At 30.4% G+C, this 16,259-nt stretch overlaps 2 protein-coding genes across 3 annotated transcripts; both read left to right on the forward strand.

The window, feature by feature from the left end:
* The first annotated feature begins 3,479 nt into the window (after nt 1–3,479).
* LOC105137726 (acetylornithine aminotransferase, mitochondrial) lies at nt 3,480–6,237 on the forward strand. The gene is made up of 3 exons (XM_011043559.1): nt 3,480–4,151; nt 4,615–5,049; nt 5,527–6,237. The coding sequence occupies exons 1-3, from the start codon at nt 3,762–3,764 to the stop codon at nt 6,058–6,060; spliced, it is 1,359 nt and encodes a 452-aa protein (XP_011041861.1). The 5' UTR covers nt 3,480–3,761; the 3' UTR covers nt 6,061–6,237.
* A 2,870-nt stretch (nt 6,238–9,107) lies between these two features.
* On the forward strand, nt 9,108–11,640 carry LOC105137728 (Cystathionine beta-synthase (CBS) protein). Of its 2 annotated transcripts, none has more exons than XM_011043560.1 (6): nt 9,108–9,258; nt 9,735–9,912; nt 10,004–10,446; nt 10,611–10,877; nt 10,961–11,133; nt 11,216–11,640. In XM_011043560.1, the coding sequence occupies exons 2-6, from the start codon at nt 9,744–9,746 to the stop codon at nt 11,493–11,495; spliced, it is 1,332 nt and encodes a 443-aa protein (XP_011041862.1). In that variant the 5' UTR covers nt 9,108–9,258; nt 9,735–9,743; the 3' UTR covers nt 11,496–11,640. The 2 variants fall into 2 exon arrangements, with proteins under 2 accessions (XP_011041862.1, XP_011041863.1); XM_011043561.1 differs by having other exon boundaries at nt 9,108–9,257; nt 9,727–9,912.
* The last annotated feature ends 4,619 nt before the right edge of the window (nt 11,641–16,259 follow it).

A 16,259-nucleotide genomic window follows, 5' to 3' on the forward strand; every position in this document is an offset into this window, starting at 1 on the left:
AGCTTCATCCCTATTTTCAATAACCTTCCATGTAAGTTATAGGGTATAGTTTTTTTGTTTTTTGTGCAATGAACCTTATCAAGAGAAAACAACCTCAAAGTTGGCTCTTACAGAATTAGCAAAATTAAATACATATAGCATTTATATTGTTTTTAGAGAGAAACAATGATTTGTATAGTTTTTAATAACACTTCAAAGTAATTTTAAAAGACTTAAAAGTTCAATTTTATATCATTCTCCATTATTTTTTGTTGATTTTATTGTTATTGAGTTATTAGCTAAAAAATATATCTTCAGTCTTATTTTGTTATATACGATTAGTTCATCCACTACCTTTGTTATATAAAAATAATAATAAGCAAGCAATAGTTCTAATTTTATAATAAAAAGAGAGGAGAGAAGAAGAACAAAATCAAATAACATGAATGGCACCAAATGTCTCTGGTTAAAGATTGTGTGTGTGTGTGTGTTTAGAAAAACTACCAAGAATAAACTTTGCATAACCAAGGCACCACCTAGAGAATTTGTCGATTTACCTGACAAACGATTTGCAGGCTTTAGCAAATGGTGAAAATCTGTCCAATGGGTATAGTAATTTCCCTGACTTGGATCCTTTGGAGGTGAAGGCCGAGGAATGTCAATGGAGTTTCGAGTCCGCGTACGATCAACACTCTTTTATGCCTCAAAGTTATAGTGGCTTAGATAATGTGGCAAAGAAAGCTACAGCAGCATTTCTTTTGAAGGCAGGCCTGGCTTTCTCTTTCAACCTCGCTTTGATAGTCTCTTAGAGTCTCCAAATTATCAAAGTCAATGCTTAATCTTACCTCAAAACAACTTTCCTGCTGGTCAATTGAGGAGGGTGCTGCACTGGTTATTTACATGTTTTAAACCACCCACTGATCTAGTTTAATCCCCTGTTTTGACTCTGTTTTTGTCCTGTTTTTCTCCATCATCAGTGGCTAATTGAATATTGTTTTGACTTTGTCGTGTGATATTTAATTGAACATTTTCAAGTCCTGTAGCTACAGAGAGCTCGTTGAAAGAAGAATCAAAATTCAAAGATGGATGTTATGGTGCTGAAGAAAGGAAGGAGAGAATCTCACTCAAAGTATGTAGCCAAACGTTACCGAGGAAACCTCATCGCTAATCCCTTCTGATCTTGAGGAACTTGTTAATTAGGCATTTTTAAAATGTTAATTTATGTTCTCGCCATAATCATGCAAAAGAGACACACACACACACACCCCACAATCAACTGCATTATTTTTATTATATTTATCTTTGTTTAATATTATAAATATTAATAAGGTAAAATTACTTTATCATTTTATAATTTAGTTTTTTATTATTTTTTTATTTAAAAAAAGGGTTTATATTCAACTCAAATTTTAAATTTAGATGAAAAAAATGAATCTATCCTATTTTCTCAATTAATTTCTTTTATAATATAATAAAAATATATTGTTATTTATTGATTTTATCAAATTTAATTTTTAATTTTTTTATTGTTATATATTTTGTTTTGAATTTTTTATTTCAATTTTATTTCTTAAAAATCATTATTTTTATTCTTTTTGTTTTTTTATCATTTTTTATTATAAATTTTTATCTATCATATTTGATCCCTCTTTTTTTATTACTATTTTTTTATTTAAAATAGTTTATGAAATTATAATTATTTTAATTTCATCATCTTTTAACTTTTTTTGTCAGATTTGATTTTTATTATTTTTATTATTATTTATTTTATTTGAAATATTTTTTTTAAATTTCATACTCCAACTTTTTTTATTTGTAAGCTTTGGTCTTCATTCTTTAAATAAACTTGAAAAAAAAATTAAAAATTTTATTTTTCAACTCATTTTTCATTACTTAATTAAATGCTGGAAAATATTTTTTATTTATTTTCATAATACTATCCAATATTAAAAAATAATTTATTTTTTAAGAATCTACTTTATAAGAAAACCACTTTTTTAAAAATAATTATTATATAGCAAACAAACTAAATGTCAATTTGGAGCTGCGGTTCAATTTACTTTTCATGAAAACTTGAATTTTATTTGTTTTAAATTAAGTTTTTAGTATTTTTGAATCATTTAAATATGCTAATATCAAAAATAAATTTTTAAAAATAAAAAATATTATTTAATATATTTTCAAGTAAAAATAAATTTTAAAATTCAATCTCAAACACCTTTTAAGTTTATGTTAATGCTAGGGTTTCTTGTTTGACATAGAAGGAGTTTTTTTAGCCGCAATTTTATTATTTTAAAGCAATAACATCTTTTTATTTATTAAATTGAATACAATAATAAAAATATAAATAATTCAATATTTTTTGTTGATTTTTTTTACTATTCCTAAATGTTTTCTATAAAATAAAATACATCATAGGAAATTTTTCTATAATTATTTTCTTTTACTTTGATGGTGTATTTTTCAATTAAAAAACAGATAGAAAAAATTTATTATAAAAAATATAGAAGGGGTTAGTTAGCTGTTGAAATTTCATAAATAGTCAGAATTAATATTTATTATTTTTAAAGTATTTTTAGTTTTTAAAATCAACACATCAAAATATTAAAAAAATATTCATTTAAAATAAAAAATATTAATCTAGATTTTAACCCTTTTCTAATTAATAAGTTTCAAATATTAATTAAATATGAAGATGAATGTCACTGGTAGCATTAGTATTCAACTCACTCGTTGTAGACAGTTGTTTTTTACGTGTTTTTTAAAATTTTAATTTTTTATATTATTTTAATATATTAATATTAAAAATATTTTTTTAATATATTTTTAAATAAAAAATATTTTAAACTACAACAGCTACTTCACCCTCAAATATCTCTTTAATTAATCATCAATAAATGAGCAATAACCTTTCATTATACTAAAAAATATATTAAAATAATTTTTTTATATTTTTAAAATTTATATTTGATATTAATTCACTAAAATAATATAAAAATACTAAAAAAATTACTTTAAAATAAAATTTTAAAATTATTTATAATTTAACCATATTTTCAAACATATCATTAAGAAAATAGAGGGAACGTGTATCTAAAGTTTCTTTCTTTTCTTGTTTTCCCTTCGTTGCCATCAGTTAGCTAGGATTTCAAATCCAAGAATTCTATTTTGTGAGTTTTTTTCCCAGTCAAACGGCTCAACAGCAACATATTCAATTTTTGGGTCAGAGGAGAAACGTGTTCCTATTTTCTTATAATTTATAAATTAAAAAAAAATGTAAAATTAACCAAAGATTTGTATGTAATTCACCTATTTTAATTTTAACCGAATAAGGGCATATTTGAAAAGAACTAAATTACTAATTGAGCATAATCAAGGGGTCATTTAATAACTTTATATAATAAAGGGACTAATTAATTAATTTAGATACCTTACAGGTACTAGACTGTACTGTATCGAACGTCCATCATCAACTTCTTCTCAAGGGCAGAACCTTCAACCCTAGCCTCCCTTTATAAAAAGCAAACACCCTCCTCTCAAATCTCAATAAATAAATAAATAAAAATTCTATACTCCAATAATTCTCTCAACTTGCAATAATTCGAAGCATTACATTTTTCTCCCACAATTATCACGCAGAAATCAAATCAAATCATTCCACCACCACCAGCACCTCTGAAAAAAAAAGAGAGAGAATAATAAGAATAATTCAAAACCCTCCTATTTAAACCCTATAAGCAGTTAATTTCATTCAAATTAACCAAAACGAAAGAGGAAAAAAAATGGGTTCTCTCCAGCACTTCCTCAACGGCCCGATCTCGGTCCCCTTTTCTCCAAATCTCAATCTTCGCCGTTCTTTTTTCTTACGAGCATGCCTTAACCTGGACGTGCATGCACCGGATTCAGTGAGACCCAAAACCCATTTGAAAAGTCGAGAGGTTATGGAGATGGAAGGGAAGGTGTTAGTTGGGACATATGCAAGAAACCCAGTTGTGATTGCGAGTGGAAAAGGTTGTAAATTGTATGATCCCGAAGGGCGAGAGTACTTGGATTGTACTTCTGGTATTGCTGTTAATGCTCTTGGTCATGGGGATCCTGATTGGGTCAAAGCTGTTGTCGAGCAAGCTAATTTGCTCACTCATGTCAGCAATGTTTTCTATTCAGTTCCTCAGGTAATGGGTTTTTTTACTGTCAATTTTTTTTTTTTATAATGAGGGTTTGTTCACATGTTAATTTAATTTTGATTGTATTAGAAATGTTTTTTTATTTTATTTATTGCATATATTTTTGTGTTGTCTTCATTTGTTTACAATCCGAAACGTGAATTTTTAGATTTCTCGATTATTATTATTATTATTTAGACTGGCTATAGGAAAAGGAATTAACTGTGAAATGCTATGGACAGGGGAATTATTATCTGTTCATTTTGCAAGTTTTAATAGACCAATTTTGCATGTAATAATGAAATGAATTGCAAGAATATTATGATTTTGTCTGCTTTGTGATTGATTTGAATTGGGAACATGTATCTGGTGATTTTGATGCTGGTATATGGTAAGTTTTTCCTTCATGGTTTTGTTTCTCTCGTAATTTTAGAGGCAAGTTCGTTAAAATGAAAGCATGCATCTCTTGTAGGTAGAGCTTGCTAGACGTCTTGTGGCTTGTTCATTTGCAGATCGTGTATTTTTCTCGAACTCTGGTACAGAAGCAAATGAAGCTGCTATAAAGTTTGCACGGAAGTATCAACGATTTACAAATCCTGATGAGAAGCAGCAAGCGACAGAGTTTATTTCATTTAGTAATAGCTTCCATGGGAGGACAATGGGGGCTCTGGCGTTGACAAGCAAGGAGCAGTATCGATTTCCTTTTGAGCCTGTCATGCCTGGAGTTAATTTCCTGGAATATGGTGACGTACAGGCTGCAACAGCACTGATTAAGTCTGGCAGGATAGCTGCTGTATTTGTAGAACCTATACAGGGTGAAGGTGGTATTTATAGTGCAACAAAGGAATTCTTACAGTCCTTACGTAGTGCTTGTGATGATGCTGGGTCTCTCCTGGTTTTTGACGAGGTGAACTTCTTTTCATTTTGAAATCCTGTTTTCTCATATAAAATTGTGGATTCTAAGGTTATAGGTACCTCTTAAATGCATGTTATTCTCTCCCTCATTTCCACCCATGACACACCACCTGAACCAAAAATGTTTTCTTCCAATCATAGAAAAGTATCCGAATAGCAAGTTGTAGACATGTTTTTAGTCTCTTGACAAATTAGCATCACTATGGATAGAGCACCATAGCTCCAAAAGTGCAATTTCAATGAAAATTCCTTCTCTTTTTATTTGGAAGATAACATTTTTCAGATTCAGGGTCAGGCAACCTTTTAAAAAGGAAAGGGCAGAAAATGGGATACTATTCTTCATTCCTAATTGCAATAGTTTTGCTGTGTAATTACTTCATATCATGTTTAGCACTGGAAGGTGTTCTGATGTATGCTACAATGATCACAGTTCAACTGAGAAGTATTTTTTGAAACATTCTGTTCTCAGGTCCAATGTGGCTTAGGCCGAACTGGTTATCTTTGGGCACACGAGGCATATGGTGTTGTCCCTGATATAATGACACTTGCCAAGCCTCTCGCAGGAGGTCTACCTATAGGAGCTGCATTGTTGAGTGAAAAAGTTGCAGCTGCCATAAAATATGGAGACCACGGGAGCACTTTTGCTGGTGGACCTCTTGTCTGTAACGCTGCCATTGCTGTTTTAGATAAAATATCAAAGCCAGGTTTCTTGGCCAGTGTCTCCAAGAAAGGTCAATCCTTCAAAGAACTTTTAATTCACAAACTAGGAGGAAATTCACATGTGAGAGAAGTACGAGGTTTGGGACTTATAATTGGGATAGAGCTGGATGTATCCGCTTCACCCCTCGTAGATGCCTGCCGAGATTCCAGTCTTCTAATATTAACTGCTGGAAAAGGAAATGTTGTTAGGCTGGTGCCCCCGTTGATCATCTCAGAACAAGAACTGGAGCGTGCTGCTGAGATTATACTTGAATGTCTTCCAGCACTTGACAAGACTAATTGAAGCAAGGTGTGGTAGCATGTAATTTTATCAGAAATTCAGGATATATATTCATTATCAAATACTGTTATCAGCCTGTCCGAAGTTTTCTCTGTATCTTGCACTCATGGTATGCACAGTAGCCCTCGAATTACATGAAAGTACTAATTGTTTAAAACAACATGCATATGTGGTTGAGCAGAGCTGTGAGCTCGGTTAGTTTATTTCTCTCTCGATTTGTCTGCCATTAGCTTTGAGAATTTAGGCTCCGGTTGTCTCATTTTAGGCTTGGAAAGTGGTTTTTAAAAATCACTTTCTGTTTTAAAATTGTTCAATTGTTCAATGTAAAATATTTTTGAATAAAAAATTTAATTTGATTTTTAAAAAATTGATTTCTTTTATTTTGGATGGAAACATTGTTTAAAAGTTATTGAAAAATTTATAAATATTATATTATATTATTTACTAATTATATTAATTTTGATTTTTAAATTTTTAATTACTATATATTTTGTTTTGATTTTTTTTTAATTTTATCTCTTAAAATTTGATTTAATTTGATTTTTATATCATTATTATTTTTTTTTTCTTCTTAATTTTTTAATTAAAATTTTTTATCTATCAGATTTTATTTTTATTTTTTATTATTATTTATTTTATTTAAAATAATTTATGAAATTATATTTTTTTAATTTTATCATTTTTTAACTATTTTATCTATTAGATTTGATTTTTAATATTTTATATGATATAATTTATGAAATTAGATTTTTTTAAAATTTTATTCTCATTTATTTTTTTAATTTGTAAAATTTATTCTTTATTAATTTAATAAACTTGAAAAAATATATAAATAGGTTATTTTTTAGTATATTTTTTATTACATGATTAAATATTTAAAAATATTTTTTAATTTATTTTTTATGATACTGTAAACATCTGAAAATAACTTATTTTTAAAAAAAATATTTTTTTTTAAAAATATTACATTTTAACAAATAAATATGGCCTTGCGCTCTTTCTCTCGTGGAAAACAAGTCATGACAAAAGAAGAGATTTCATGGTTCCTACGACGAAGGATGAAATTAAAACCTTATGTCTAGTAACTGAGGAATCAAAATGGTATGAGAAGCCCAAAACAAGAGCAGAACATGGACAGCAGCCATTCTGAGATTGTCACTTACAGCACTAATTTCATTCGTGCTCTTCACAAGCCATCTACAAAATGTAGCAAATCATGATAGGTGGAGAAGGGGAAAACGGCACAAACAGACAACGCTGAATATTTTCTTAATAGCTACCAGAGGATGTCAATCCGAATTATAGTTACGGTGAATATATATAAACTGTGTATGGAAATTTAATAATGGTTATTAATATTATAAAAAAAAAACTAAAATTTTTATTGATATTACTGTACAAACAAAGATAATTTACCGCGAATGGTAATAGTTGAGCCATAATTATATCAATAAGAGTTTAATTACATGTCTTTTTGGTTTTGATGATGCAATTTATAATAATAAATTGTGAGTAGTTTGATATGATGAAATGATGATAATTATGGCTAAATATATGGCAAATGACTTTTTTTATAGGCCAAAATTCAAACTATTGATTTGATAACTAATTATTGAATGGGTGATCATATCTTAATTTTGTGAGAATCCTTATTTTTTTTGTCTGAATAAAACGTCATTGATAATATCAGAATCTGAATATATAGTTTGTATAAAAGTTTTGGGAAATTATCTCAGCTTTCCAACATAAAACGAATCGGTGCATTTGAACTTCTAAAACTCAATATATGGGCTAAACACTGAACAATGTTTAGGCTGCATAAGAGATTTAGACTTCTCTTTTGATGCTAAGATCTAGACTTTGAAATGACAGAATTGAATTTTGGACTCTTCATGAAAGTTTTAGGCTTATATCTTAGCTTTTCATATATATAAATCAGATCTAAATTTAAGTTTTACAACTCCAATTATGATCCAATAACCGAATGGTATTTTAGTGTGAACTAAACTAGTATCTCTTTTCTAAACTTAGCCTTTTCTTTGTTCTTTCACTTTCAATAGTTAATCACATTAATCAATCCTTTGAATTGTAAGATATGCTTGCATTTAAAATAAGCATTTATCATAAATTAAAGTTATCTTATATTATCAGACTTGTTATTATAAAACATGCTTAAGTTAAGGAATTTAATGATATTTTAAGTACAACATGATGATATAAAATCTTAATGAGAATGTATTTTAAGCACTATTTATTTAGAGATTTCGATTCCTCATCATTCTTATTTCTCCTCTTAAAATATTTAGTTGGGGACATGCTTTTTGTTTCTCACAATTGTTTTGATTTGATTTAGTTTTTAGACTTTCTTTTAGTTTATGAATTTGTTATTTATTTAATAAAAATTCTATTTTATGGTTGGTACTGATATAGTTTTTGTTCAAAAGTATTTTTATTTAAAAATATATTTAAATAATATTTTTTATTTTTTTAAATTTATTTTTAATATTAATAAATTAAAAAAAAATTGAAAATAAAAAAAATTTAAACCAAAGAAAAAATTAAAATTAAAATTAATTTTTTAAAAAATATTTTTGAAATGTAATAAAAAACATGCTATAATAAATCATGTTTTTTCTTATTAATCTATAACTAATAATAAAAAAATTTCTAAATAATTATAATTAACAAAATCAAGAAAATAACATAACTTAATATTGTAACTAAGTTGTGCTCCTCCAATTGAAGCATTTTGACCTGAATATTTTAAATTTGGCATGATTAGCGTATACATGTATTTAGAATCATCCAAGACTCTTGGATTTATTTTGACAGTTAAATTCAAAACTTTTAAATATAATATTACCATTCCACCCAAAACCTTTTTAAAAATATTTTTTAAAATATAAATTAATTTTTTTATATTTATAAAACATTATTATTAACCCGCCATCAAACGAGGGGGCCGCTACACTAATACGCAACTAAGTTGCCTAAGTCGGGCTAGTGAATATGCAGCTCCAAAAAGGTATTTACGCAAAAAAAATTTACACGTGCTCAGCTCTAACTCTTCCAGCTTCGTAATGCCAACACATGGCAGTGCCACGTAGAATCAGTGAATTGAGGAATGGGTGGGCATAAGCTTTTGCCAAAGAAGGGACCCTAATTCAACTTCTTAACGCAGAATTTTTGTAAAGCTTGCAGGTATGTTCTGTGGAATTGATCTTTTTATACAAGATCCATCTTTAGTTTATATTTTTTTTATGATCATGGTTGCATCGGCCACTGAATGTTCCTTTTCTTTTAATGATATGATACTAGGTTTTTGTTTTTGGTTTTTGTTTCCGAATCTAAACGAGGAGAGCTCAATTTCCATGCTGAGCATTTATGACTGAATAAGTCTTGACATCATTTCTACTAAATTGCCCAACTTGATTATAGGAGGAAACAAAATTGTAGCCTTTTCAGGTATAACATGGGAAAATTGTTATAATATGTCAGAATCCAAGCAGATTAAGGTTATGAGATCTGGGTCTTCATTTTTGTGAAGACAATTCAGTGGGTGCAATGTTCAATGGGGTGATTGAATTGTTTTAACCCATGATTTCTTATGGGCTAGGAACTTCGACCACCTATTAGGCCTTCCATCCCTTTCATTGCCCAAGTTGTTCTATGCGCAGGGTGTGGATATGGCAGGAAAACAACAGGTTACAAAAAGTTCAGAACTTTCAATCTGTGATTCATATTTTGAGAACATACAGTCCAGAAAGAAGTTGCCATTTTCATTACAGGAGACCTTAACTGCTGCATTTGCAGAGATTCCAGCTTCATCATTCCCACCAGTTCCAGGTGGCAAAGGTGATTGCAAAATTTTCTTACCTTTACAGTTAGTCTGACAAACAATATTTCTTAATTAATTAAAAGGTGTTTCACAACTCAATCTTTGCAGTCATTGAAATTTTAGCGGATTCGTCGGTTGCTGATGCTGTTAGAATTTTATCTGAATGCAACATTATGGCTGCTCCTGTAAAAAAAGTAGATGCTGGAGACAGTTTGGATTGGAGAGATAGGTACCTTGGAATCATAGATTACTCAGCAATCGTCCTCTGGGTATTAGAGAGTGCTGAGCTCGCGGCTGTTGCTTTATCAGCCACTTCTGCAGCAGCTGCTGGCATAGGTACTGGTGCTGTCGGTGCTCTTGGAGCAGTAGCATTGGGTTTAACAGGTCCTGTTGCGGTTGCTGGGCTAACTGCTGCTGCAGTAGGTGCTGCTGTAGTTGGTGGTGTTGCTGCAGAAAAAGGAGCTGGAAAAGACGCCTCGACAGCTGCTGACAACTTGGGGCAGGATTTCTACGAAGTTCTTCTTCAAGAAGAACCCTTCAAGTCAACCACTGTAAGTTCAATTTCAGAATGCTGTGTTCAAGATACCTTTTCATAACTTACATGTACATTTTGAGGACTACTTTGACAGGGAATAGAAAGAAGCTCCAGTCTTTTTCTAGCCATCTGGGAAAGGCTAACTGTATTTTATGTTTTATTTTTTATGGCTGGCTAAAGGTGGGATCGATTATTAAATCATACCGCTGGTCTCCTTTTCTTCCAGTCACAACAAACAGTTCAATGTTGAGCATCTTACTTCTACTTTCAAAATATCGGCTGCGAAATGTACCTGTGATCGAGCCAGGGAAACCTGATATTCAGAACTTCATAACTCAATCTGCAATTGTTCAAGGTCTGGAGGGATGCAAGGGAAGAGACTGGTTTGATTGCATTTCTGCACAACCTATTTCAAATGTAGGCCTTCCTTTTGTGTCTACTAACGAGGTACATGTACTCCTGATTAGTTTTCTCGTGGCCGACTTCTCAATTTGGACTTCTTCAAGTGTATTATTCTGCTTCCTGGCCAGGTTGTTAGTGTCCAGAGTGGTGAACTGATCTTGGAAGCTTTCAAGAAAATGAGAGATAACAAAATTGGTGGTCTTCCTGTAGTAGAGGGACCAAATAAGAAGATTATAGGAAATCTCAGCATACGGGACATCAGACACTTGCTGCTCAAACCTGAGCTTTTCTCCAATTTCAGGTAGTGTGGAGGATATTAAGCATGTTACCGGTGAAGTCTGCTTTATCCAAGTTCACTTCTTCCAATTTCTCTCTCTTTTCAGGCAGCATACCGTTATGGATTTCATGAACACCATCGTCTCAACAACCAAAGGAACAGGAAGCGTCATCCCACCAATTACCTGCAAGCCTGATGCAACTCTTGGTAGCTTGATCCATGCTCTTTCTTCCAAGTCAGGTCACAGGATTCATGTGGTTAACCAATCTGAAGAAGTTGTGGGCGTGATTACGCTCAGAGACGTGATTTCTTGTTTCGTGTACGAGCCCCCGAACCATTTCGATAGCTACTTATCTTTTTCAACAAAAGAAATGTTGGATGAGTGATGATTCTGCCAAAAACATTTACAACTTCAGGAGATGAAATGATCCAACATGTAATAAACCAGGCCTGTTTTTAGACAAGAAAATGGTGAAGCCAAGGTTTTTTCATCGATTAGTATGAGCATAATTGGAATTCTTGTTTTATGCAGCTCTAATAGAACCACATCAAGCAGATTTTCCTAATCTTTTATTATCTCTGATTCTTTCCATGTCCTGTGATTTTATTAGACAGAATAAAGGTGGAATGGAACTCCATACGTTAAAGCTACTCTGAGAATATCAACAACTATAGGGGAAAAAAGAGAGCACATAACACAACCCCTCCATTAACTAAGTAGGCAAAATAAAGGTTGCAGAAAATTTAAATTTCTGAAGATTACAGAACTTTATGTGCAGATGGCAAAGGAATGTTATCTACTTTTACTAGTTTATAACGTTAGAGAACACCCTTCAGAGATATGGTAGCACAAAACCATTAGAAAATACATCCATTTGCCAGTGTCGGCAAAGGTGAATAAGCCATAGGCGATCTTATTAACAAAAACTAATACTCCTTGTAAAAACTTTGTTCATTGGACACTTAATGATGGTTTTGTTCTTCTCGTAAAAAAAATATTAAGCTAGAAAAAACGTGGCATTATAGCATTGTTTGGGAAAAAATGCGTGTTTAATCTTTGTTTATAATTCAAAACGTTCAAAAATTTGTTTTGAATATACGAATAAAATGTCAATACAAACACAATAGTGAAAAATATGTAAAAATGGAGATCAAAATAGTCCTCAATGTCTCCGACTTGGTCTCTCCACACACTACACACTCTACATCGTCTTCTTTACCCGTCAACCCACTACATTAGACAGGTCAACCCAAAACTTAGATTTCATTATCAAATATGTAAGCACCATTTTCGTATCCACATAACCGGTCTAGTCATTAGCGACATTGCCATACTACCAGTAGTGTACGCACCATCAATCATGTCAACCCATGCTGGACAATTATGGTAAAAAAAACTACTAAAATTATTTAAAAAAATATTTTTAATTAAAATTGATTGGAAAAAATATATATTTAGTTAAAATTATAATTGAAATTGAGGTTAAATAAAAAATAATTTAATGTATTTAGTTAAAAAAATACATATATATATTGATGTTTTTTAATTTAAATATTATAGATTTAACTATTATTATTGATATCAAATATTTTTTATTATTTCATTAAACTATATGTAATTTTATCACGTATGAAATATATTTAACAAGGACTATATTTTTCATGTTTTCTTAAGCGCACAATAACAAGAATTGAATTTTTTTATTATAACATCAAGCAATCTTCTTTTCATTTTTTGAATTAAATACAATTAAAAATAAAAATAAAAATAAAAACTGAATTTTTTTAACTGGATCAGACCCAGCAAGAACATAATTAGAATTGTTATCAAATTCCATAAATGTTATGTCGTGATGTAATATCCTTTTAATTGGTATAATGTTATTAAATAATATTAAATATTAATTTTTTAAATAAAATATAATTAAAAAATTTATGAGGTCAAATGTGTTCCGATCAACAATTAAAATAATGTTTACTTGAACAATACCAAATGAATGACGCTCTTCATGTTAATAGTGACCAAGTAAATTAATTAACTTGAATACTATTTACTTTAATGGCATTGTTCACTTTTAAAATAAACAGTATCCAAGTGAATTAATTAACCTAAACACTGGATGCGGCAATGCGAGCCTTCTCACGAACTAATGGTTCTAATAAACTCAACATATACAATAATTCATATTTTATTATTACCAAATATATTATTTAAATAATTTATTTTAAAAATAACCACAACCAACCATGTAAACGAACAACCTTTTAAAATTCCAGCCTAACATGGCCTAAAGCTAAAACACATCAAGACGTTTTTTAAGTATCCGACCCGAAACCCAACTGCTTCAGAAATGGGATGGAAGGTAGACAAGGCCAGAACTGCCTGGGGGCCAAAACATCAAAACGAATTATAGGGTATTTGAAAGTTTGATAGGGTTATTTTCTAAAATAATTTTTATATTAAAATAATAATTTTTATTTTAAAAAATTATTTTTAATTTCAATATATCAAAACATCTTAAAATACAAAAAATAATAATTTAAAATAAAAAAATAAAAAATTTATTTTAAAAAAACACTTTTAAAATTTAAAAAATTTTAAACGGGGAATAATAATGGAAAGGGCGCAGAAGAAAATCAAAGCACCATGTGGGAATCGATTAAAACAAGAAACCATGTTATGGTACCATAACATAAATATATATATTGTGTATCGATTTAAAATGTGAATATTTGCCTGTAGCTGACCTCCTATCACGGCTTCTTTATCTGGCTTAATTCATACTAGCGTTCTACCTCCTGTAAATTTTAGAACACAAACTCTCTTTTCTAACACAGAAAAGAACAAAAGAAAAAAGCAAGCCTTTCGACAATAACATATTATTCATCTCCACACCTGACTTTCTTTAATTTTATGTAAGAGTGGAACTCCATCTTAAATTATATTTTGAATTTCTGATTTATTAATATAACATCTTCAAGTTAAATATATATTTTTTATTTAGATTAATATGAATATTCATGTTAGTTTGCATGTATCTCAATTAAATTTAAAAGTTCTAAAATTAATAATTATATAAATTTTTAATAATTCTAAAAAAACTCAAACTTATAATTATTAAAAAACAAATTCAAGACCTAAATCATTCAAGGGCAACACTTGGAGCTATTCGCCAGCTTTATCTGTAACCAGTGTTCATATTTCCTTCAATACTAGCCTTGCGAAGAGGGAGCAAAACCATGAAAGTATATTCAAGAGAGGCTCTATCAATTGACTCGAAAGAGAGACACATATAAAAATATGCAGTGGTGTTTATGCACTTTACACTTTTCGACAAGTCATGAAACTAGCAATTTAAATAGAGATCACTTACTCGAATATAAACACCATCGAAGTACAAAAATCATAAAGATATCATCATGGCACACCTTCTTTGTCTGGTCTCTTCTTGGGATTTTGTCACACTCAACTCTCTTCCCTGCCCTCTCAAAACGCCAAGGTAAATGGTCAATTTCACTCCTTGCAAAGAGAAAAGTGCGAGTCCCAAGAGTTAAAAACACGAACATTCGCGTGCTTTACTAAGCATTCTTGGGAGCACAATCCCTCTCTCTCTTTCTATCTATCTCTCATGCAGTCTGCTTTGAATCATCTAGACCGACATTCTTTTTTGTTCCAAGTGAATGTTTCTTCAAATATCATGGTAACATGTAAGGAGGAGGTGATATTAATTAATTTCCTCTAGCACATTGAAATATGCCCTATATAAAGCCAAGCAATACCAGTCAATGCAGCAATATATATATACTCGTGATTGTGTGCAAGAGGGGGTTCTGCTTGAGGTTTTTTGCGTGGGAGTAGTAAGCAAAGCACAAGAATAGAAGATTGACTTCAAGATTTGGACAGATCGATTTGATTTGGACCACTCATTATTTTATGTATAAATCCGATGTTGTGCATGCGGCCGTTCCGACTCAATTTGTGTCTGGCTTTATGCATGAAATCGAGAGTACAGAAAAATCATGAATTCCTTGTTTATGAATATAAATCAATATTTACATGTTCGCTTGGGTACATGCATGGCATTGTATTCATTCAGACCGGATTGGTTTTTTCTTTCAAAAGAAAGTTAGAGGTAATAGATGTAATACATTTGTGAAATTTGAACTATATATGAATTTTGAAACCAATAGATTGGATTTCTTTATTAAGAAAAATTAATTATCAATTTGAAAAAATAACAATATTCTAACCATCTACTTATTTTAAGAGTAAAATATTAACTAGCATTAGTTTGGATTTTATCAATATTATATATCATGTTAGCACTAACTTGAGTGAAGTTCAATCTGTTCATTCTACATGCTCGTGTCCAAATTAGTGCCCAGATTTGATATTTTTTGGGACAAGCATAAACTTGTGTAGAAGAAGAAGAAGACATCATTGAATCCGTAATATTAATAATATCAATAATCAAGACCTTCCAGCAAACTAGGGCTTGACCTAGCGATGGAAGGGGCTTATCTCCTTCCACTGCACCTGGGTTCGAGCCCTAGCGTGCACGTCTGTCATCCCCGCGGTGTCTTACATGCCTACTGGGTTTGCAGGATATTTAGTGGGCCGTGGGGATTAGTCGTGGTGCGCGCAAGCTGGCCCGGACACCCCACATAAATCAAAAAAAAAATAAAAAAAATAATCAAGACCTTCCATCTAACAGACCTCGAACATGTGTAACATGAAAATGTAAGATACATGTTCAATATAGTAAAACTTTAACATTTTCCTTGAATGTATCAAAAATGGGCATCTGATCTATTTTTTTTTCAAATTAAATGTATAGTTTTTAATCCTTCTTCGTTTTCTTATATAAGATTCTAAAGAATGATGCAATTCAAAATGGTGTTATGATTATTGATACATGGATTGCTAATGTGTAAATATACTTAAGTTCTAACCAATAAAATTTTGCAATCAACTACAAAAAATTAAACATGCATATCATGTTTGATGGACTAGGATTTATAAAATTAGGTCTCACACCGGCCTGCCATACTAACCAATCTTAATTAGGGGTGAGTGTAAAACTAAAAAATCAATTAAACCAAAGAAAAAAAAACAGAGTTAAATTGAAATCAAATTCATTAAAAATTAC

The sequence above is a fragment of the Populus euphratica genome, unplaced genomic scaffold (assembly GCF_000495115.2).
Source record: "Populus euphratica unplaced genomic scaffold, PopEup_1.0 scaffold163.1, whole genome shotgun sequence".
NCBI classification, from domain to species: Eukaryota; Viridiplantae; Streptophyta; class Magnoliopsida; order Malpighiales; family Salicaceae; genus Populus; species Populus euphratica.